This window comes from Adiantum capillus-veneris, chromosome 19, assembly GCF_014529385.1.
Source record: "Adiantum capillus-veneris isolate H3 chromosome 19, ASM1452938v2, whole genome shotgun sequence".
NCBI classification, from domain to species: Eukaryota; Viridiplantae; Streptophyta; class Polypodiopsida; order Polypodiales; family Pteridaceae; genus Adiantum; species Adiantum capillus-veneris.
Window position 1 is genome coordinate 150,123,364 of NC_140949.1, and position 25,361 is coordinate 150,148,724.

The window sequence follows — 25,361 nt, forward strand, 5'->3', positions numbered from 1 at the left end:
AACAATTTTTGAATTACATGTTACCCCCTCTGATGCCTCAGGTGGTACCTCCTCCTCCGGCACTAGAAAGTACGAGAGCTTCCAACCGGCAACCTTCCCAGGCGTCTGTTCCGATCGGGGGAGTCTTCAGGAATATGGTGCAGCCATCTGACTATGATCTAGTGCAACCGCTTTTGCCACCACCGTTGCCCCCACCTCCCCCACCACCACCGCCGCCACCAAGCTACAATGGTTGGAGCCCATATGGATACCCTTATTATTCGTACCCAGAATATGCACCTAACCAACCCAAAGATTTCAAGGATGGCGGCACGACAGTCAAATTTTTCACTTTTTCCAGGGTGAAAGATCGGAAGAAAGCATTGCAGTTCCTACAGCAATTCGACAAGATCTATGCTTTGGGGAACTATACAGAAGAATCAAAGATTTCTCGAGCAACAAGATTTCTTAAAGATAATGCTATGCAGTGGTGGAGCTCAATCGCGACACAACCGCATGCTCCAAGGACCTGGCAAGCTTTTAAGACAGTTTTTGTACGTAGTTACATGACTTCTCTGTTCGAAGTCCAGATTTTGGCAGAGTGGGGCAACTTGAAAATGCTTGCCACAGAGACCATGGAGGACTATAACCAAAGGTTTCTCGACGTCTACCTTCCAATGTCCTCCTTTAAGTTCATTCCCTTGGAGGACCAATGCAAGCGCTACACCATTGGACTACCATCACCATTGCAGGAATATTGTCTCTCCAAGAAAGTCTCTACCATGCAAGAGCTTATGGACCATTCCGTGGTCGGCTACAGACTGATGAAGGGAAAGCTAAAGTTTACCACGTCAGCAACTCCAGCCACTAACCAGAACTCCTGGCAACAAAGAACAAATTCTCTGGAACCCCGTGAAAACCAACCTCAACAGCCTCGTCTGACACCGTCAACGAGACACCTTGTTACAAGAAGGTCGATGCTTCGAATGTTTTCGAACAGGGCATACGTTCAATACATGTCCTGAGCGAGCCTCAACACATCCTTAGAGCAACCTTCTGCTCCCACGATAGACAGATCCCCACGGCCACCTCCGACTAAGAGGGCGAGACCCGCTATTGGGCTAGTCCCTGATATCTATGGCATACGCCTTGAGAATACAAACAAATTGTGTCGAGCATATAGCAAAGTCAACAACTTGAAAGCCCTTATTTTCTTTGACCCCGGAGCTACAGAGAACTTCATCCATCCAGAATTCTTGAAGCAGATGCACTTTGATTATGATGTAGAGGGTGGAGAAATTGAAGTTGCGCTAGCCACGGGGCAAACTCAGAAAGTGGTACCGTTCATTGGTGCTCTTCCAGTGACTATATAAGATTATCATGGAAAAGCTGATTTCCACATTATGAAGTTGGGCAATTGCGACGTTCTCTTGGGCATGCCCTGGCACGACAAGAACGATGCGACTCTCCAGGTTCGGAACCAAACCATCACCGTGATGCAGAAGGGCAAGCCAGTTGCCCTTCAACTTCGGCTGTCCGAACAAAGCCCTGAATGAACTCTCTAGTTGTTTTCTAGTTAGATACTTTTGAACATTGTTTGAGAGAGTATTGTTTGAAATTTGTTTGAAATGCATGCTATCTGTTTTAAACCTGTCCTTGTGCCGATTTGAATTGTTTGACTTTGGTTTTAATACTGGTTTCATTGATTGGTGATTTTACTCGCGGGTGGAGAAGTGAGAAATACTATTTTGGTATTGTTTGAACCTCGGAACGACGCAGGCCGATGTTTGGGGAGCGTTCCGTTGTATGCTTGAAAACGTTGGAACGATGCAGGCCGATGTCTGGGGAGCGTTCCGTTGTATGCTAGAAAACCTCCGAACGACGCAGGTCGATGTCTGGGGAGCGTTCCGTTGTATGCTTGAAAACCAGGCCGATATCTCGGGAGCGTTCCGTTGTATGCTAGAAAACCTCCGAACGACGCAGGCCGATGTCTGGGGAGCGTTTGGTTGTAAGCTTGAACCTCCAAGCGACAGAGACCGCGGTTTAGAGAGCATGTACAGTCCTCTGAGCTCATGGCTCGGACCTTTTTAGGTTATTTGCTGGGGGGGGGGGGGGGGGGGGGGGGGGGGGGGGGGGGGGGGGGGGGGGTAGTCGTTGAGTAGCTTCATACCACATAACGTTTGTCTCGAGGGAGTGCTCAGCGGCTCTGTTTGTTGTGTCTTGTAGCATGCATATGTGAGCATTTGTGTTGAATTGTGATGTGTTAATTGGATGAGATTGCTTGGGTATGTAATTTTAGTGCATCAAGACACCTGTGGCAGATCAGTGCGGGCTGGGTGTGATGGCTAATTTTACTACGCCGGAATATCAAGAGTTCCAACCTGGACGAAAGGAGAAGCCAACTCCTTGATCAAAAGAGCCGAAAGGAGAAGTCAACTCCTTAACAAAAAAAGAGCAAACTGGTTGTCCCTCGGATTGTCCCTCAATAACTTGAATTGTTTTGCAGACATGCTGTAATCGCGGACGATTACTTTCTTTCAAGAAGAGGGGATGTCACAACTGCTGACGTGTCAAGTCACTAAAGAGCAGAGCCAACCTTCAGATCACGGCCGAGGGGCCTAAACCCTAAGAAGAACAAGCAACAACAGAAGAAGAAGTCCTACCAGCTTATGGAACCCCGTCCGATGGGGCCCAAGTGACAAAAAAATTAAAATAAAGCTGGACCCTCACACACACAGACACACAAAAGACAGCGTAGAAACAAATGACGTGGCAGTTGTACGGACAGCCCGGAAATTGAGTTGACATGTTGACGTGGCAGTTGTACGGATTTCCGTAAATCACGCTGACAGCTTTTGGGCATCGCTTTTGGACCAGATGCTTTTGAGTTTGAAGGCTTTTCATGTAAACTGCTTTTGGGCCTAGGGCCTTTAAATATGAGGCCATGGACTCATTCTCTGGCATGCTTCCTGGAGAAGGTGCAGAGCATGGAGTACCGGCTTAAATTGTGTTGATGCAATATAAAGAAACACCGAAAGGGGCGCCAAGGTTTGGGGCCAATACTCTCTGGGGTGGAATTACGCCACTCCGTGTTGCGTGTCGTCTCTCTCTTTTAGTTCAGTTGTTATTGAAGTGCTAAAAGTTTGTTCAGTTTGTTCTCTTTCTATTGGCACGTGGTGCCTGTTTTGTGACACTGCCACCATGAAGCCTAGCATTAGAAAAAAGCTTGGATAGAAAGAATTAATGCAACAAAAAAGGGGTAGTTGATAGGTCATATGCACCAGTAAGAATAGGAAGAATTTCCACAATATCAATTGGTCGCAACTCGGATGAAAACTTCACGATATCAAATCTGCATGTCCCCTAATATGACTAAAACATATACCTAGATGAATCCAGGAAGAGCCCGAATTCCCCTATGAAGGAAAGTGTAGCTATAGACTCATGGTAGTCACCCATAAGACAATATAACCATCAACTTCATCATGCATAGTATGGACTAAATACTACATCACCACCACTAATGTCATCAATGCCCAACAGTGGCGTAGAACTAGGTACTAACATATGCTCCCAACACACCGCACGCATAGGTTTTTGTCGCAGACTCATCCATATGTTTTTGTCACAGACTCGTCCACAATGAAGCCTAGCACTAGAAAAAAGCTTAGATAGAAAGAATTAATGCAACAAAAAAGGGGTAGTTGATAGTGCATAAGCACCACAAACTATAACTTAGAGATAGTAGCTGAGCAGAATATCTCACTTGCAGATTTGAGCAGCATGGGAGACGTGAAATCCCCTCCAGAGAAGATTGACCCTGAAATTGAGCGACCCTGCCGATATTTCTTTATATATTATCATCTCAAGGATTACACGACTGAGTTTTGCAACTACGCACTTGATCTGATCCAAGTAGCACCATTGACCTTTAATTTAGACGCACTTGGCTTTCAAAAGGCAACTCAAAAATCATCTTAAAAAAACAGACCATCTACAAGCACCTAAGATCATTGACTTTCAATAATCACAGCCAGAAAGCAACTCGGCTTAAAAACTGCCACGTCACACATCCGTACAAATCCACATTTTGCGGTGAATTTTCCACCGCATTTTATGGCTACCCAAACCTTGAGAAGAGTCTTTTGATCAGCTATTTATTCCCAATGTTCGTAGAAGACCATATAATGGCTCACCTAATCTCCTTTCTATCTAGATCGTAGAGTTTACCTTGGAAAAAGTATTGTAGCCAACACAAATCATCCAGTTGGACTTGGAATCAAGCTTCCCCCCTTACTTCTTCAGATTATGGACATAAGGATCACTCCCAAAAATCCGAAAAGTGGAAACAACAACAAGCTTTGTACCGAAGCCAGCCTCAAATGGAGTCTGTCTAGGGAGCAAACTCGTAGGAGACGGGTTGAGGGTATAAATACTTGTAGCAAAATCCTTCGCCACAATGCTCAAGCATAGTTCGCGAAATCTCCACCACAGTCCTATTCTTCCGCTCCACGACTCCATTCTCTAAGGGCAATCCAATATTCACAAGGCCCCCCTTGATGCCATGGTCCGCAAAAGACTATACCAAAGCATTGGAGGTAAACTCTCCACCCTTGTCCGCACGAATAGTCTTAAATTGCTTCCCGGATTCCTTCTCCACAAATGTATGCCAATTCTCGAAGATCTCAAAAGCCTCATCCTTGTGCTCGAGGAAGCATACCCAAGTAAAGCGGCTGCAATCATACACCAGCAACATAAAACAAAGACCTCCACCTAAGAATGAAGTCGACATAGGTCCACAAAGGTCAGTGAGAACCAAGTCCAAAGCTGCAATAGCTCGTTGCTTAAGTTAGGAGTAACTCCAAAGCTAGGAGTTGCAAACGACTGAGACTTTGACACCACAAAGACCTAGGAACAAGGGTCTTGCCTCATGCAAACCTACCAGGTGGTCACAAACATGGCTTGTATCACAAGAAATGGTAAGTCTACCTCAAATGTGGCCAGGCACAACCGCAAAATAGCCCTCACTCCCGGAAGATATCACCGCCACCACTGGACAAAAGATGAAACTCGTTCCTTGATGACTACTAGTTTAGCCAAAGAAGAGCGACTTACAAGGACACACTACCTACTATGCAGCTCACACTCTCAATGAGATAAGTAAATCTTCTTCAAAGATTACCCAGGCAAACCCTTTGGATATTTCCAAGCTTGAAAAATCCACGCCTAACTGCACAAAAAATCCATTCACTTGGACCAATGCTTGAAAAACCCTAAGTTAACTGTACTCCCATCTCCAAATCTTGAAATCTATATGGCTAGATTCCAAATTTACAAGAAAACAATGAGTGTCATGAAGTCCCCGCCTTACTTTAACCTATACTAGTACAAGAAGTACCTTGGAAAGGTATAACCATGGATTTAATTATGTTTCTCCTGCGTACTTAGAATAGAAATTATGCCAATTAGGCTATCTTTCACAAAGTGAATGAAGGAAGAGAGGGGCTGGCAATGGATGCAAACGAGCCGACGAGCAGAGAGAGAGAGAGCCTGAGCGCTGTTAGAGAGAGAGAGAGAGAGAGAGAGAGAGAGAGAGAGAGAGAGAGAGAGAGAGAGAGAGAGAGAGAGAGAGAAGATTGTACGCTGGTTTCGTGTGTTTGATAAGGCACACACTCAAAACCCTTGGGTTTTATTATGTGGGTACATTTTGAGGGTCAATTAAGTGACCTTAGGGGTGGTTCACACCCAAGGTATAAATGAATGAAGAAATACATATGAGAGGTGTCCAAAAGGGCCTTTAGACCCAACAACCTCCCACTTAAAGGCCCGATGTGGTACCTTTAAGCAACTCCCACTAAGTGTAAGCAATGTTGATGTTGTGTCTTAGCAAGACACTTAGTGAGAACATCTGCAGGGTTATCCTGTGTCTTGACCTTTGTCAGTGTGACAAGGCCATCATCCAATACCTGTCGAGTAATATGGTACCGCACATCAATGTGTTTGGCACGAGCATGGAACATGGAATTCTTAGCCAGGCATATAGCACTCTGACTATCACTACCAAGCACTGGAGCATATGCAGGAAGACCAAAGTCTCTGACCAACCTCTACCGAGCCAAATAGCTTCCTTAGCTGCCTCTATGGCTGAAATATATTCAGCCTCTCTAGTGCTCAGTGCCACAATCTTCTGTAACCTTGAACACCATGAAATAGCACCTCCAACAAGTGTGAATGCATACTCACTGGTAGACTTTCTAGTGTCAAGATTACTTGCCATTTCCGAATCACAGAATCCCCGCAATGATAGTGTACCCATGACATAACATATATATGTGTCCAGTGTATCTTTTTTAAGTACCTGAATATGCTCTTCACTGCTTCCCAATGTGGTTTGCCAGGATTAGACATAAACCTGCTAACAACTCCCACTGCATAAGCAATGTCTGGTCTTGTAGCAACCATGGCATACATTAATGAACCACAAGTTGAAGCATAAGGAATGCTTTTCATAGCATGAGCAGCTATATCATCTTTTGGGCAATCAAGCTTGCTAAGCTTTGTGTGCTGTGGTAAAGGCACACCAAGAGGCTTAGCATCAGCCATATTAAATCTCTCAAGCACTTTCTTGATGTACTTGTCTTGAGAAAGGAATAAAAGATGTTTCTTTCTATCCCCAAAATATGTTCAACTGCACCCAAATCTTTCATCGAGAAAGATGAATTCAGCTCCTCTTTCAAAGCATTCAAAGTCTCCTTATGCTTGCCAGCAATCAACATGTCATCCACATATAGGACTAGCACAATAAGACTACCATCAGGAGGCTTTTTAGTGTAAAGACAGTGATCTGCTTGACTACGTTTGAAACCATGATTGAGCATAAAAGTATCAAACTTCTTGTACCACTGTCTAGGGGCTTGTTTCAGCCCATACAAGCTGCGTTTTAGTTTGCATACCAAATGCTCTTTCCTTGGAATGACAAAGCCCTCAGGCTGCAGCATATACAGCTCCTCATCTAAGTCACCATGTAAGAAAGCAGTGATCACATCCATTTGATCAAGCTCCAAATCCAAGATAGCACATAGAGCAAACAACACACGGAGAGTAGACATCCTCACTACAGGTGAGAAGATTTCCTGGAAGTCAATGCCTTCCTTCTGTGCATAACCCTTAGCAACTAAACGCGCTTTGTATTTGGGTTTATCATCAACACATTTGATCTTATAAACCCACTTGTTAGGAATAGCTTTCCTACATTTGGGCAAATGCACAAGCTGCCATGTATTATTTGCATACAATGATTGCATCTCAGATTTCATAGCAAGCTCCCACTTACTTTTGTCTTCACAAGACTAGGCTTCTTTGTATGTAAGAGCCTCTCCCTCATCAGTCAACAAAATACAATCCAAAGATGGTTGAAACCTCTCTAGTTGACGTCTCTAACGCGATCTCCTCACCCAAATGATCTACATTAGCAGGTGAAGGGTCTACATCCTCAGGAATGATTCCGTTATCGTTTAGCGGCTGATTTTCAGCATTAATACCCTGCTGTAAATCATTTTGCCTGCTGGTCATTGTGCTCTACCCCATTTTGTGCATCTATTTGTTGTCCATTCTCTTCTGGCTGTTGCACAAATGGTTGCTGCTCATTTTTAGCATGCATAGGCACCATATTTTGAGCCAAAGATGGCTTTATGGCTGGCTGGTCATGATGAAATTTGACCCTCTTTTTGTCATGGTCTACATGTGTAGCATTTTGTAGCAATTTAGCCTCATTAAATACTACATCTCGGCTGCGTACTACTTTCCTGTAATCAGATAGCCATACTCTATAACCCATCTCACCCTCATCTCCATAACCCATGAAGATGCCTCTGATGGATTTCATGTCTAGCTTAGTCCTCTTATCTACAGGCACATGCACAAACGCCTCGCAGCCAAAAACACACAAATGGTCATCTAAGCAGGTTTGCCAGACCAAACCTCTTCAGGGATGCCATTGTCCAAAGCACGATTTGGAGAACGGTTGCATACATGAACTGCAGTTTTCAAAGCCTCTCCCCAAAATTCTTGTGGAAGATTAGCTATGGACAACATGCAACGTATCCTCTCACAAATTGTGCGGTTATACCTCTCAGCCACGCCATTAGATGATGGATTATAAGGAGCTGTTAATTCCCTTTTAATACCATGCATCTCACAAAAAGCATTAAACTCACGTGATACATACTCTCTCCCATTATCTGTTCTTATGGCCTTTAACTTAAGACCCTTCTGTATGGTCACAAAAGCATGAAATCTTTTAAAAGCACAAGAACATCACTCTTGTTTTCAAGTACATGCACCCAAGTCTTTCTACTGAAATCGTCAACAAAAGATACAAAATAACGTGCACCACCATGTGAACTCACAGGCATAGTGCAAACATCTGAATGTACTAAATCAAGAGCATACAACTTTTTAGAGACACCAGCCAAATAAGAGAACTTCACTTGTTTTCCATAGATACAATCTTTACAAAATTCAAGGCCAAGACCTTTTACATCAAATCTCCCAAGAGAGGAGAGAACCTGTAGGCCTTTCTCACTCATATGGCCAAGTCTCCTATGCCAAAGTTCCATTGGACAATGAGCTTCAACCATGGCAACAAACTTGCCAGGTAAGGCCTTGCAATGCAAATAGTATAAAGTTTCCTTTTTACTACCCTCTACAATCAGCATAGAACCCTTTTGTATTTTCCAAAAGCCACCACCAAAAGTAGTGAAATAGTCTTTTACATCAAGCTGCCCAGCTGATAGCAAACTTTTCTTAATGCCAGGCACATACCTAACATCATGCAAAACAAGTTCTTGGCCATTTTCAAGAGCCAAGTGAATGGTGCCAACACCCTCAATGTCACATGCATAGTTGTTACCGAAGTAAAATTTACCCAGGCTACCTGCAGTGTATGTGGCAAAAAACTCCAAAGACGGAGTTACATGAAATGAGGCACCACTGTCTACTATCCAAGACTAAGACAGCCCATCATGTGCTGAAAGCAAAGCGTCAATAAGATCTGGCTTTGTGATGTACATATCACTTGCCATAGCCACAACCTCATTAAAAGTACTCGAAGCTACGACAAGTGCTTCGTCCACATCAGCAATTTCCTCTATGATCACACTGGAGGCCACATTGGCCTTGCCAACATCCTTAGAAGAAGAAGAGGTGTCATCAACACCTTTAGCATCTTTTGCATCCTTCTTCTTACCCTGCTATTGCTTCTTCCTCTCAAGCTCTTACTTGTAAAACCTGCAATCGGGCTTTTTATGCCCTTTGCATCCACATTGATAGCAAGTTATATCTTGAGGTTTTCCCTTGCTCTTACTCCTGCTCTTGCCCCTATTGGCCACACGATTCCTTTTTTCTGACCTGCCCCTTACATGATAAGTTGCGCCACTGCCTTCACCACTTGCTTTCCTCCTAATCTCCTCATTGAGAATGGAGCCTCTTACACCATCATAGGTTAAAGCAGCATTGTTTGACAATGACACAACAAGCGCTTCCCAACTGTCAGGCAAAGTCATCAAAAGAAAGATAGCTTTCAACTTGTCATCAAATGGCTGCAGCCTTGAATCCTGAAGCTAACTCAAAACACATGTAAACGCATTCAAATGCTCAGATGCAGGCTTTGCCTCATCTAATTCCATGTCTACAAGTTTCTGCATAAGATGAACTTGATTCACAGGAGTTTTATTCTCATACAAACTAGTCAACTTCTGCCAGATAGCATGTGCAGTGTCAAGACGCTTAATGTCAGTAAGCACATCATCTGACATAACGATTTTGATATAAGCAATAGCCTTTTTATTCAGCTTTGCCCGATCTACATCTGACAAGTTTTCACGTTTAGCTGCGAGCAATGCATCTTCGCAATCTTTAAGGAATAGAATGCCTTGCATTCTTTCCTTCCACAAATCAAAACCTGTGCCATCAAATCTTTTGATTTCCATCAAATATTTTGACTCACTGCTACTACTGGTAGATGCATTGGAAGCCATTTCGGTGCAAAATAGACTAAAAATTTACTGCTGTAACTTTATAACAGCAAGCTGCAAGTTGTAATTTTAGCCTCTTGCAAGCTCAGAAAACACTGTAAAAGTGCAAGGGAACGTAACAATGCGTTACAAACACTTTATCCAAAGTGTACAAATGAAAGAGGTAAATTTCAGTAATAAATACTGAAATTTCAGCACACACATAAAGCGTACATCATGTGCATGAATGCTCCCACTTCAACAGTAAAACCAAAGTGAATTTGCAACAACCTCAAGCCTGCAATTGAGGTAAAAGTTGCTGCAAAATGTATTTTCAGCTATACATAGACTCAATGGGAAGCATCCGTAGGTAAATACATGTGTTTATTGTTACATAAACCTCCTGTATATGTGAAAGAAGTCTCAAACTCTGCTCAATTGGACCATAAATTGTAATACATGCTACAAATTGTCCAGAATTGCATCTATTTGCAAAAGACCCTAAATTTCCAAACTCGAGTCCTGAAATTTCTCCTGTAATTGCACCTGTAAGGCATAAACTTGAATAATCTTGCACAAATGTGCAAAACCCCCAAGTTTAAAGTGACAATTTGCTGAAATTTAATGAAATTTCAGCAAATAGGGTAAAACCCCCAATTCTACGGGTGAATTGGTGTTGCCCAAAGTGTCCCAAATGTACCTGTAATGTCTGTGCTTGCTGTAATTAACAGAAAAAACCTGTTTTTGAAGAAAAAACAGTTCCAAATGACCTGTTTTCAGCATATAAGCACCTCTGGCTGAGCTATCGTTGTCCTCGAGTCCGGGAAGGAGAGAGAAAATACCTGCGCTGTTGTTTTTAGAGAGAGAAAACTGCACAAGAGAGAGAAAATGAAGATTTCTCGCGAGGGAATGCGCGCGGGAGTAGGGAACTTTGCTCTGATACCAGTTTGAAGGAAGAGAGGGGCTGGCGATGGATGCAAACAAGCCCACAAGCAGAGAGAGAGAGAGAAAGCGTGAGCGCTTTTACAAAGAGAGAGAGAGAGAGAGAGAGAGAGAGAGAGAGAGAGAGAGAGAATTGTACGCTGGTTTTGTGTTTTTGATAAGGCACACACTCAAAAGCCTTGGCTTTTATTATGTGGGTACATTTTGAGGGTCACTTAAGTGACCCTAGGGGTGGTTCACACCCAAGGTATAAAAGAATGAAGAAATACATATGAGAGGTGTCCAAAAAGGGCCTTTAGACCCAACAGTGAAGGGAGCCTCCTAAAGCAAAAACCAGCGAACTGATCACGTGGCTCCTAGCCCGTAAAACGCATCTCGCGAATTGCGGAGGTTGACGTGGCACATGACCAAGAAATTGCTGAAGTGATTGTGATCCGAGCTTTTAATATCCAATGCTTTTAAGATCCAGGCCTTTAAATATGAGCCTTGGGGGAGAGCTCTGGTAGCCTTGTAGTTGTAAAGTTGCAGAACGTCTCTCCTGGGCAGGTGTATCTTTTGCAAATACGCATAAAAGAAATATGGGCACAAAGGTTTTGGGGCAAGTGCATCTAGGAGTGAAACTCTGCCACTCCGTGTCTATTGTGGAAAATCTCTCTCTCACACACACACTTTTCAGTTCTGCTCAATCGTTAAAGTCCGTTCCAGTTCTATTCTTTTCAGCTTGCACGTGGTGCCTACCCGTTTACAGGGGTATTAGAGCTCAGTCATTTGCTGTGTTCACAAGCAAACACGTCCTACCTGAAGAGACAGAGATGGCGTTTCTTGATTCTAGCAAGTACTCGCAATTCCTCCTCGATGACCTTCGCGACATCCTCCCGAAGCATCCTTGGTAGAACTTACCTATTCTGTAGAGTTTCCAATAGTTCTCGAATTATCGTTGCCGCCACTGATGTCTAAGGGTTTTCGTCCTCTCGCACCATTCACTACAAGAGCAGCTTCTCAACAGTCCATAGAAGCATCTATACCTCTTCGGAGAGTTTTTCAACAGATGGTTGCTACTTACACCACCTTTGTCGTCTCCTTTGCCACCATCTACTCCACCGCCTCTTGTGTTTCATAGTTATCCACCTTCGGAATCTGCACTGCCTCAACCTAACGACTTCAAGGATGGTGGATCCACGGTAAAATTTATCACTTTTCGAGAGTGAAAGATCTAAAGAAATCATTGCAATTCTTTCAGCATTTCAACAATATCTATTCACTTGGAAACTACACAAAAGAATCCAAAGTTTCTCGAGTAGCCACTTTCCTCAAAGACAATGCTATGCCGCGGTGGAGTTCTTTAGCCACCAAGCCTCACGCTCCAAGGAATTGGCAAGTTTTCAAGAATATTTTTGCCCGAAATTACCTGACCTCTTTATTTAAAGTACAACTTCTAGCAGAATGGGGTAACTTGAAAATGCTCGCCACTAAAACTATGGACGATTACAATCAGAAGTTTTTGGACATATTCCTCCCCGTCTCTTTCTTCAAAATGTTAACTTTGGATGACAAATGTGAGCGCTACCCTATCAGATTACCATCACCACTCAAGAACGCTGTCTGTCCAAGCAAGTCTCTACCATACAAGAGCGTATAGACCATGCTATGGTTGGTTATAAACTTATGAAGGGAAAACTCGAATTTACAACCGACAACTAAGTGGCACCTTTCAGAGAATCCTTGACCACAATGTTCGAATTCCCTTGAGTCTTGTCACACTTCAACTTCGCCTACAGCCCTCGTCTTACTACTCACAAACAAGATATTGTTCAACAAGAAGGCAAGTGCTTCGAATATTTCTAGACGGAACGCACTTCCTATGTTTGTTTCCACAAAGGAGATAATATACCTAGATGAATCCAGGATAAGCCCAGATTCACCCTTAAAGGAAAGTGCAAGGTATAGACCCATGGTAGTCACCCACAAGACAATATAACCATCAGCTCCATCATGCATAATATTGACTAAATACCACGACATCCCCACTAACGTCGGCAGTGCTCAATAGTGGGTGTAGAACTAGGTACTAATATATGCTCCCAAACACAACACACACCACACGCACACACACATGAGCATACATCAACACAAAGTTCAACGTACTGAGTTTCTGTCATGACTCCGGAGATCAAGGGCAGACTCAGCCATAATAATGCCTAGCACTAAAAGAAGCATTAAATCAAAGAAATTAGCACAAAAATGAGGTAGTTGATAGGGCATACACACCACAAAAGATAGAAAGAATTAGCACAATATCGACGCAAACTTCACAATGTGAAGTCTGCGTGTCCACTATACGACTAAAAAATATACCTAGATGAATCCAAGATAAGCCCAGATTCACCCTTAAAGGAAAGTGCAAGGTATAGACCCATGGTAGTCACCCTTAAACCTCCTAAGTAACCACCTGCCAAGAAAGCCAGAACCACAGTAGGACTTGTTCCAGACATTTATGCAATTACTATACCCAATGCTTCCAATGAATTATGCCGAGCTTATGGAGAGATTCATGGCCACAAAGCACTTATCTTCTTTGATCCCGGAGCCACTGAAAACTTCATCAACCCAGAATTTCTCAAGAACATGTACTTTGAGTATGACCAGTTTGTTGAAGGCATTGAGGCAGAGTTGGTTGCAGGAGCTACTATTCAGAGGTACCATGGTAGAGCTGACTTTCACATCATGAAGTTGTGGCATTGATACATGCTTTTGGGAATGCCTTTGCATCATAAAAACGATGCTACCATTCAGATCTGCAACATTACCATTACCTTGAACCAAGATGGCAAGGAAATCGTCCTCCGAGTTCATCACGAAAACCAACCCTGAATGATTTTTGTTTTGCTTTGTATTTAGAAACTTTTTGAAACACTGCTTGAGAATACTGTTGCAAATTGTTTGAAACAAATTATATATGTTTTGAACTTGGCTTGGTGCCAATGGAATTTATTTGATTCTGGTTGCAATGCTATTTGGTAACCTCTAAACAACGTACACTACGGTCTAGGGATCGTTTAGTCGTAAATGGAAGCCTCCAAACGATGCACACTACGGTTTGGGGATCCTTTAGTTCTACTTGGAACCTCTGAACGACGCAGGCTACAGTCTAGGGAGTGTTTGGTTGTATTTGGATGTCTTTGTGTTTGGTGACTGCATATTTGCATCTGGGGTCATTTGCATAGCATTTTGCTAAGTATATGAATTTGGTGCATTAAAAAATTGCAAATTTGATGAGATAGACTAAGTATGTGGTCTAGTGCATCAAGACACCCTTGAGAGATCAGTGCGGTCCGGGTGTGATGGCTAATATTGTAGTGTTGGAATATCAAGAGTTTTGATATGAATGAGATGACTGGATAGAAATCTGAATGTGGAAATATATAGTGTAATGCATACTAAAGAATGTATTGTCAAGTAATGAAGCCATGTATGCATGAAGGCAATGTCTGCAAAAGAGTTGGATTGAATTTTGCACATTATAATTAGAGGCAATTACTCCCCATGATTACTCTTCCTTTAATGGGGGGTATGCTACAAAGTGATGACGTGGCAATAAAGCCTGCTAAACAAGGTGGATAGATACCTTATATACGATACATGAAGTATGGAAAAAAATGTTATACAGTACAAAACGTCAACTTTGAATCATAAAATACCTTAAGTACTAAACCATACATATGTTTAACGTGTATGCGTGTGTATTTGTGTGACCTTGTATATGTATATTAAGTGTATTCAATGATTAGACACACTTAGAAACATAATACATTTATCACAGTTTCATGGCATCCAAAATTTGAATTAATTCCATCACAATTTTTGCGGAATTTAGAAGTCAAGCAATTGAAGTAAAAACAATCAGTACGTTAGTATTGGATGACCAAGATGAACTGATCGAATTTAACGCCTTGAACAATAAATTGGTGGAATTAAAGCAACCTTGCTACTAAAGCAAATACTGGGAAAGTGATGACGTGGCTACTGGCTCGTAAAAAACGTGCTACGAATCGTGGCACCTGACCCGGTAATTGTAGAAGTGATTTTTGACGCCACCTTCTCATATTTGATGCTTTTTAGGCATCGGTTCTTTAAATATGAACTTTGGGGGAGAGCTCTAGTAATCTTGCAATTGCAAAGTTGTATAACGTCTCTCCTCGATAGTTGTACCCTGTGCTGATCAATATAAAAAAAATACCAAGAGGGACGCCGGGCTTTAAGGGCTAGAGCATCACGTAGTGGAACCCTGCCACTACGCGTCCATTGTGTGGAATCTCTCTCTCTCTCTCTCTCTCTCTCTCTCTCTCTCTCTCTCTCTCTCTCTCTCTCTCTCTCTCTCTCTCTCTCTCTCTCTCTCTCTCTCTCTCCTGCCTGCAACACTCCCACAGCAGGCGGATTAGGGTTCCTGTGCGTACCCAACTGCTATCCTGCACGCAGGTCGTCAATTTCAGGGTGCAGAGAGCGTGCAGTCGTCAGAAGGCACACACTATTTTGTAACTGATTGGTCTCATAGGTCATTTTGGCCTTTTGAAGACGTTAGTATAACATTTCATTTCATTTCATTTCTCTCTCTGCAGCAGGTCAGGTCGTGCTTTGTCACAGCAGCCAAGCATGCAGGTGATTTAGGATTCACGACTATATAGTGAACATGTTAGGGTTTGCGACAGTGCTGTGTTTGCGACAGTCTTGCAGCATGCGGGTTAGGGTTTGCGACACTCCTACAGCAGGCGGGTTAGGGTTCCTGTGCGTGCCCAACCTGTTGTCCTGCACGCAGGTCATCAATTTCAGGGTGCAGAGAGCGTGCAATCGACAGAAGGCACACACACTAGGGGCTCTGTTGAGCGCGCAGGGGGAGAAAGTCGTGCAGGGCTCTGCTGAGCGTGTAGAGGGGGAAGGTCATGCAGGCAGGTTGTGCAGGGCTGTAGAAACGCACGGAAAGTAGGTCATGCAGGGCTACATCTCTACAACAGCACGCGCCGCGTCAGCAGGAGGGCAGAGCTACAGGTTGCGAGCTCGGGCAGGGTAGATCAGTGGTGCAGCTCACGAGGTCGCACAAGGGCAGAGCAGGTCCTCGGAACAGGTTGCACATGAGAGCTAGGGTTTGCAGCCCATTGCTCACTCCCATACAACGTAGGAAGATAGTGCTCTTGATGGTGATGGTAGTTTGAGTCTATGATCTACCCTCGGCCTTTCTCCCCACCCCTCGCTCTCTCTCTCTCTCTCTCTCTCTCTCTCTCTCTCTCTCTCTCTCTCTCTCTCTCTCTCTCTCTCTCTCAGCTTGATGGCGTGAACTTCTCCTGCCATGTACTCGCGCTGCGCGCAGGTGGTAACTGGTTGCTGCTCTGAAACCCCTACGGCTCGTGCGCGCTTCAAATAGGGTGCATCGACCAGCAGCAGACCAACGACTGTGCAACACACCTCATGGTAGAAGAAAAGGTAGGATGGAGGTCATGAGCGGTTCACCAGTTTGCAAGTCCCGTACGTAGGCAACCTTCATGCCTACAAACAAGCGGATAACACAAGTGGAAAGGGAGATGAAGGAGTGGACAGCAGAGATGGAAGGATGGTGGAAGGAGAAGGCAAACCTTCTTCAAATGTTCCTCAACGAAGGCACCCAATGACAGAAGGAGAAAGAGGACCTGCACGTAGAGACACAAGCATTTAAGGCGGGTTCACAAGCACTCAAAGAAGAGATCTCAGCCCTCAAGCGAGAGCTTGCTGATAGAGCAAGCAACGGACTAACGGAAGGTGAGTTCCAGCCCTCGGTGATCGAGGAAATCAAAGTCATCAAGGAACAGGTACGGATGATCAAAGAGGAAGAGAAACAGAATGGGGCAAAGACGTCTTCAAGGGTGGATGTAATCACGAAGACACAGAAGAAGGCGGATGAGGCCGAGAAATGGATAGAAGTCGCTAAGAAAGGGAAAGGGAAAGAAATCACATCTATCCCCACTCCTACAATCATCAACATGACTTTAGAAGAAGAGCAACAAAGGAAGACTAGAGCTCTGCACATACGAATAACTGGTCTAAAACACCGAGATGATGTGGAAGGGGAAGTCAAAGAACTTCTCCGCGTGATGGGTAGTGAGGCTACTCATACAAAGTCATGGAGGGTAGGGAAGAAGACACAAGGAAATGGGGAGACTTCAAAGGAAAGAGCTCTAATCATGCGCTTCCCATCCATGGAGGCAAAGGACTTCCTGAAGAAGCGTCCTACACTAAAGAAAACGGCCATATTTCTTGGAGATGACCTCACACTCACACAGCTTGCTCATATGAAAGAAGTTATGCTCGAGATAATGACAGCTCGAGAGAAGGGGAAAGTGGCCATCTACAGGGATGGACGAGTGGTTATTCTGAAGAAGCGCCCCGCATGACGGTGCGAGACCTGTGGGACCGCACTCAGAGTGGCTACATGGAATTGTAATGGATCTTTACGCCTTGATGTAGGGGCCTTTGAGGATAGTTTCACAGGGAGAGACACCATTTTCTACTCTGAGACGCATCAAGCCCCGGGGCAATCCATGCCCCATGTGAGCGGATACAGATGGGAGACAACTTGCAGATAGGAGACTCGATCAGAGCACAGAGGACGAGGTTCATGAGGAGTGGCAGTCTTATTCAAGGAGGAGCTACAGTGTCTCATACATATAGCTCGGACGGATGAGCATGCTAGGTACATGTGGGTGAGACTGAAGGCAGGGACAGGCAGATATCTCTACATCGCTATTTCCTATTTCCCTCCTAGTATGTCAGCATATGCATCACCAAGAGGACAGTCCCCCTTCTCTATTTTGGATGATGATATATGGGAGTTTTCCAGAGATGGCGACATTATTATCTTGGGGGATTTCAATGCTAGGACTGCCCATCACCAGACAATATTTTATGATACCTCAGAGGAGTTGATGCGAGAGCTTGATATTACAGAAATGGGCCTGTCTAGATTATCACGGGATGAGGAGCACACTGAGTATGGCAAATACTTGATCGATATGGGGACTGCACATGGATTGGCCATTTTGAATGGCCTACAGAGATTCCCTGCACAGCAGGTGGTTTTACATGCTTTCCACATCGGCATGGCGCTAGTACAGTGGATTATGTTATGGCTCTACCAAGACTCATTCCTTCCTTTTAGGATTTCATGGTGGGAACTAGGCTAGTTGGTAGCAGTTGATCATGCTTTCTTGTTTTTCACTCTATCGTTCCAGTTCAACACAGCTTCATTGGGAGAGGCCTCCACACGTACTCGGTATACCTTCATGAGGGAGACGGATCCCGTATACACTGATGAGATAAATAAGAAGCTATGCACTCAGGAGCCAGGACGACCACTAGATGAGCTCACCCAGATTCTGACAGAGACGCTCCACGATGCAACATCAGAGGCGTATCCCCACAGCCAGCCTGCACGCAGACGATATGGGAGCATGCCTCAGAACAGTTGGTATGATGAGCAGTGTAGAGAGACGAGGATCAGATTACAGAGGGAGGCGCTCATGGGTACTACTATACATAGACCCTCACGGATTATCTTTCACCGCCTAGTGTGACGAAAGAAGAGGGCTTACCTATCTCAACTAGAGCGTGATCTGTATTAGTTGTTTATGAGTCAGGACTCTAGTGAGGCATGGAGGCTTTTCGATGAGCACTCTCCACCGCCAACCCATCACTTCCACAGAGACATGGGGGGAATATGCTACATCTCTCTATACAGCATCGGGGCAGCCACCTTTGCCTGACCCTCCAGAAACAAGTACTTTCTTTACTTCTGAGAGGTAAGGAAAGCCATTGACAAGATGAAGACAGGAAGAGCACAGGATCATGATGGTCTAGTAGCAGTGCACTTTATCCATGCCCGAGATATGCTTGCAGAGACTCTTTCCATGATGTTTAATAGAGCCATATACGAGGGTTTCCCTGAGACTTGGAGTATGTCCACTATTGTGCCTATCTTCAAGTCGGGATGCTTCCTGGGAATTACCGAACCATCATGGTTGGTCACACTCTGGCTAGGCTATATGCATCAATTCTGGAGCATGAGTTGAGTGGATGGGCAGAGAGAGAGGGCATACGGGCAGCAGGACAGACAGGGTTCAGGAGAGGCTTCTCAAATCTTGACCAGATTTTGACACTCAGAGCCATTAGAGGAGGGTAGACACCATGGCAGGAGGATATATTGTAGCTTTGTGGATTTCTGCAAAGCCTTTGATACAGTGCCACGAGCCAGACTCATACGCAGATTGCAATACATGGGGGTGCCCACAGAGCTGATCTGGGGGATCTTAGCTTTATACAGGACAGTGGTAGGACAGGTATGCACTACTCAGGGCATGTCCGCCATGGTTCACTCCACCATTGGGGTGAAGCAAGGTTGTCCCCTATCTCCGACTCTCTTTGGGGTATATGTAGATGAGTTTTCAGATTATGTACAAGCAGAGGGTGATAGAGGTGCTCAGCTTGCAGGGACATGGATTCCGTTGCTATTATATGCTGATGATATTGTGCTGCTCTCATATTCTCCAGAGGGGATGCAACGTTATTTGGATGCATTGCATGTATTTGCACCGGACAGTGGATTGTCTGTGAACCTTGGTAAGACCAAGGTAATGGTGTTTAACACCACGGCGCAGTGGGTAAGGAGGTCCGCCCCCACTTTTACATATTGTCAAGAGACTATGGAGTATGCAAATACATACACTTATCTTGGGGCGGTTTTCAATGGTCCAGTATTTTCCCTGAGGCGTGCAGCAGATACGCGATTAACCAGAGCCTATGCAGCATTGGGGAGACTTGAGAGGATATGTTCGCAGGTTCAGTTCCAGGAACCTCGGACAAAGCTTTGGCTCTTTTGACACTTTGATCACTTCGGCCATGCTGTACGGAGTGGAGATATGGGGCCCCTCAGTTGATCATCCTAGCAGAGCTGGCAGTACTGATGGATGGAGATGTGTCGAGAAGCCCTTGGTGTCTATGATTTCCCGAATGATTAGGGCCAAGGCATCAGTACCACATGACATTATTAGGGCGGAGCTTGCTGCTCCTCCATTGGTAGTGGAGGCACTCACTTGATCGGTTTCATTTATGCATATCACTTGGGCCCTCCCTACAGACAGATATGCTTGATTAGCACTAGAGTCTTCACGACAGCTGGCATTGCAAGGAGATAGATCATGTTGGTATGCAAAGATGGCATCTTGGTTTCAATTACATGGCTTTAGTATGGATCAGCTACCCCCATTTCAGTACTCTTTGGATGCACCCTCCATCTCCCTCACTAGGGCAGAGATTACCAAGCTCATCACACGACTTGATTCGGCTGGATACAAAGAGGACATGGATACAACCTACACATGAGCTAGGTACGAAGATGACTTTCTATAGAGAGCATCTTCTCCAACTCACGGAGGATGGTTTTGTGATCAGACCAGGATACATGGACACTCATCTATCCCACGGGATACGATGTGCTATTGGTCAGATACGCACATCCTCACATCAACTAGAGATAGAGACGGGCAGATTTAGAGGAGTATTCGCTGAGTCCAGGATTTGTCAGGTGTGCCAAATAGAGCCAGAGACAGAGCTACATTACATATGTCACTGCCCAGTATACTATGAGATACGAGGCCGCTTTCACTATCTATTCAAAGAGGGTTTTGGGCCACTTTCTAGAGTCATGAGATACCAGGATCAGAAATGCCTCGGATTATACTTACTGGAGATTCACAAACACAGAGAGGACCTCTTGAAGAGGGGCACAATGAGAGAGATCCAACAACAGCGGAAGATTACAGATTTCTTTCAATCACAGATAGAGGAGTCCGAGCAGCCCCAACAGCATAACAACACCAGAGGCACCAGAAGCATACTGCTTGATCAGGCGATAGAGTTGGGGCGGTCCCGTCGCCCAAGGATGAGGGGGCCCTCTCGATATCGACGCAAACTGCGACAGAGGATCCATACCATACTGGCGCGACATAGGAGCCATCCTGACAGAGTGGCTACCTTGGAGGACATTGAATCTATATGGCCTTTTGGATACTGATGTATATGTATATGATGCCTCGACTGTCAGAGAGCTCCATTGTATCAGCTCACCCTTTGTATTCCCCTTGTATCAGCTCTTACCCACTATTTTCTTTTCAATTCTTTGTACTTTTTGTACCCAGACCTGGTATTAGATTCACCACATGTAACCTTTGGGTCTCATAGGTCATTTTGGCATTTTGAAGACGTTAATATTACATTTCATTTCATTTCATTTCACATATCTATCTCTCTCTATCTATCTCTCTCTCTCTCTCTCTCTCTCTCTCTCTCTCTCTCTCTCTCTCTCTCTCTCTCTCTCTCTCTGCGCAATGGAAGAAGGAGAAAGAGGACCTGCACGTAGAGATACAAGCACTTAAGGCGGATTCACAACCAATCAAAGACGATGTCTCAGCCCTCAAGCGAGAGCTTGTTGATAGAGCAAGCAGTGGACTAGAAGAAGGTGAATTCCAGCCCTTGGTGATAGAGGAAATCAAGGTCATCAAGGAACAGGTACGGATTATCAAAGAGGAAGAGAAACAAAATGTGGCAAAGACATCCCCGTGGGTGGATGTGATCACGAAGACACAAAAGAAGGCGGATGACGCCGAGAAATGGATAGAAGTCGCTAAGAAAGGGAAAGAGAAAGAAACCACATCTATCCCCACTCCTACAATCATCAGCATGACTTTAGAAGAAGAGCAGCGAAGGAAGACTAGAGCTTGCATGTACGAGTAACCGGTCTAAAAAGACCGAGATGATGTGGAAGGAAGGGTCAAAGAACTTCTCCGCATGATGAGTAGTGAGGCTACTCATACAAAGGCATGAAGGGTAGGGAAAAAGTCACAAGGAAATGGGAAGACTTCAAAGGAGAAGCTCTAATCATGTGTTTCCCATCCATGGAGGCAAAGGACTTCTTGAAGAAGCGTCCTTCACTAAAGAAAACGGGCATATTCCTTGGTGATGACTTCACACTCTCACAACTCGCTCATATGAAAGAAGTTATGTCCGAGATAATAACAGCTCGAGAAAAGGAGAAAGTGGCCTTCTACAGGGATGGAAGAGTGGTTATTCTGGAGAAGCGCCCCACATGATGGCGAGAGACCTGTGGGACACACTCAAAGTGGCTACATGGAATTGTAATGGATCTTTGTGCCTTGATGTAGGGGCCTTTGAGGATAGTTTCACAGGGAGGGACATCATTTTCTACTCTAAGACGCATCAAGCCCCGAGGCAATCCATGCCCCACATGAGCGCATACAGATGGGAGACAGCTTGTAGACAGCAGACTCGATCAAAGCACAAAGGACGAGGTCCACAAGGAGTGGCAGTCTTATTCACGAAGAAGTTACAACCTCTAATACATACAGCTCGAAAGGATGAGCATGCTGGGTATATGTGGGTGAGACTGAAGGCAAAGACAGACAGATACCTCTACATCGCTATTTGCTATTTCCCTCCTAGTACGTCAGTATATGCATCACCTAGGTGCCATTCCCCCTTCTCTATTTTGGATGATGATATATGGGAGTTTTCTAGGGAAGGCGACGTTATTATCTTGGGGGATTTCAATGCTAGGACTGCCCATCACCAGACAGTATTCTATGATACCTCAGAGGAGTTGATGCGAGAGCTTGATATCACAGAAATGGGCCTGTCTAGATTGTCACAGGATGAGGAGCACACTAAGTATAGCAGATACTTGATTGATATGGGGACTGCACATGGATTGGCCATTTTGAATGGCCTACAAAGATTCCCTGCAACAAGTGGTTTAACATGCTTTCCACATCAGCATGGCGCAGTGGATTATGTTATGGCTCTTCCAGGACTCATTCCTTCCTTTCAAGATTTCAGGGTGGGAACTAGGCCAGTTGGGGTAGCAGTCGATCATGCTATCTTGTCTTTCACTCTATCGTTCCAGTTCAGCACAGCTCCATTGAGAGGGTCTCCACACATACTCGGTATACATTCACGAGGGAGACGGATCTAGTGTACATTGATGAGTATACAGGCAGCTGTGCACTCAAGCCTCAGGAGCCAGAATGGCCACTACATGAGCTCACCCAGATTCTGACACAGACGCTCCATGATGCAGCATCAGAGGCATATCCCCACAGCCAGCCTACACACAGACGATCTGGGAGCATGCCTCAGAACAGTTGGTATGATGAGGAGTGTAGAGAGACAAGGATCAGATTACAAAGAGAGGTGCTCAAGGGTAACTGAACTTGAAAAAATTCATGAGCCTTATCACTTCAGTACAAAGCTGAACACTTCAAGTGACAAGACAAACGACTGGATTTCTCCTCGAAAGATCACTGGCCCTCAACTAGACCTCCCTGGTAGTACTTCTTCATTGCTTATTAAGGCAAAGTACAAGGCTCTGTGCTGGAAGAGTGGTACCACTCTCAGAAGAATCTGGTCCCAGCTTGCACACCAGCGTCTTATTTACAAGTCCTAGATGTGAGAAGGCATCCAAAAACGACACTTAATATAAGTTATCCATAAGAGCAACTTGTTGACTCTTAACCCACATAGGTTCTCACTCAAGTGCAACTGCGATGCTACCACATCAGCAAACAGCATCCATACCGCCTGCCATATCAGCAAGATAGCATCCATACAGCCTGTGTTGGTAGAGTTTCCATGTCAGCAGCATGTCCTTACAATACATGACTGCCACTTCATCATCATGTCACATATCTCCCTCTTAAAAAAGAGTGATCGTCCTCGATTATACCTGTCAAACCCAAACTCACCAAGACATATCAGCAGTCATTGGTTCGTTGCAAGATTGCTCATGGCTTGCTGTATGGGCAATTGTGAACCTCGTAAAGCACGGTAGCACACAATAACAGATATTTACCCCTACAATACGAAGAAATGGCCTGCAGTACTCTACTACTTGCCATATAAGATAGTGGGATGATCCCCCAAGTGAGCTCACTCGGCACTCACATGTCTTAGAGCCTTATCAATGTCCCTTACCGCGCTATTCAAAAGCTTTGCAGAAAATCACAAAGCAACAATAAAGTCGTCACTCATAAGCTCTTCCCATGTATACAATTGCCTCAAGTGTTAGACGTTCCCTTTTAAGCATACAATGGCATGCATCCTACTGTCTTCTCACAACTTTTCCATAAAGTGATCATTCGACCTGCTTCCATACAGAAAAATCCTAGAGTTTGTTGCAGTGCCATCTTGAATAGTGTGGCATTTGTCAATAGTGAAAATGCCTGCTTTTGAGAATGACAAGGGTATAAGGTCCCTGCCAGAAAAAAAATCAGCATAGCACCATACAGAGCTATTAGACGTATATAGCCCCAACTACAGAGACTGTGCCGTAGTTCCCAGAACGAGGAACGGGGAACGACAATGAGCATAAATGTCATTCCCTGTTACGGATACTCACGTCTGAAACACGGAATGGGGATTTGGAACGAGAAGTTGGAACCGGAACGGGGAACAAAGACCTGCAAATGGCCATTCCTTGTAACTATGGGCTGTGCCCCTATCTTTACTCTCACATCAAGTGCATCGTGTTTGCAGCTCCACAACAAAAAAAGTCTACTCCAATATTGCCACGAGAACAGGTAGTGTAACTTTGTAGTTCCGTTGTATAAGACTTCCTTTGTAGCCAACTCTTAACAAAGAAAGAAAAATGCTTCCAAAAACTCCACTAGAAAATAAAGTTTCATAATCCTTTATGTAAGTTTAACCCTGTTAAGATAGGAATGATTCAAAGAAGTCGACTTTATTATAGACAAATTGCATGTTTGTAATTACTATTTGACTCTATAACAGGATGATCACATTAGTCCACATACAAAATTCAATGCTCTGTATTCTTCTATAAGTCTCTATGGAAAATTCCTCAGTAGCCAACTATGACTCTATGATTAAACATGATGCTTGTAATCATTATTTGACTCCAGAACAAAGTGAGCACCTTAGTCCACATACAGAATTCAAAGCTAGCTTCTCTGCTTTTCTCCGGTAGCCCCTATGAAAAGAATCCTTTGTAGCTATGTATAACTCTATTATTAACCAATATGTTTCCACGTTCTAAAGAAGACCAACACAAAAGCATATACCTGATTTGCAAATGTAGGAAGGCCATCCCTTGGGTTGTCTGCAAAATATTTGGAAAACAACTTACTATCAAGCTGCAAACACATATAATCAGTCAGCTAACAACAGAGAAATTGTATTCCGCAAAGAAACGAAAGTCAAGTGAACTGACACCTTTGAGGAATCAACTGCAATTGGCAAGTTCAGGAGATATTGCCCTGACGTTGCTATTTCCACCTCCTCTTCACTTAGAAGCTTATAGTTACTCTTCTCCATAAT

General features: G+C 44.3%; 1 protein-coding gene across 3 annotated transcripts in view; it reads right to left on the bottom strand.

Annotated features, from left to right (window-relative positions):
• Positions 1-25,361, bottom strand: part of LOC147435062 (aminopeptidase (DUF3754)) — a 126,524-nt gene that overhangs the window by 36,075 nt on the left and 65,088 nt on the right. For all 3 annotated transcript variants that reach the window (XM_086491432.1, XM_086491430.1, XM_086491431.1), the window contains exons 5-6: positions 25,257-25,361; positions 25,106-25,177 (exon numbers count right to left, since the gene is read on the bottom strand). In XM_086491432.1, coding sequence (XP_086347558.1) covers positions 25,106-25,177; positions 25,257-25,361 — 177 coding nt within the window. The remainder of the gene's footprint in view (positions 1-25,105; positions 25,178-25,256) is intronic.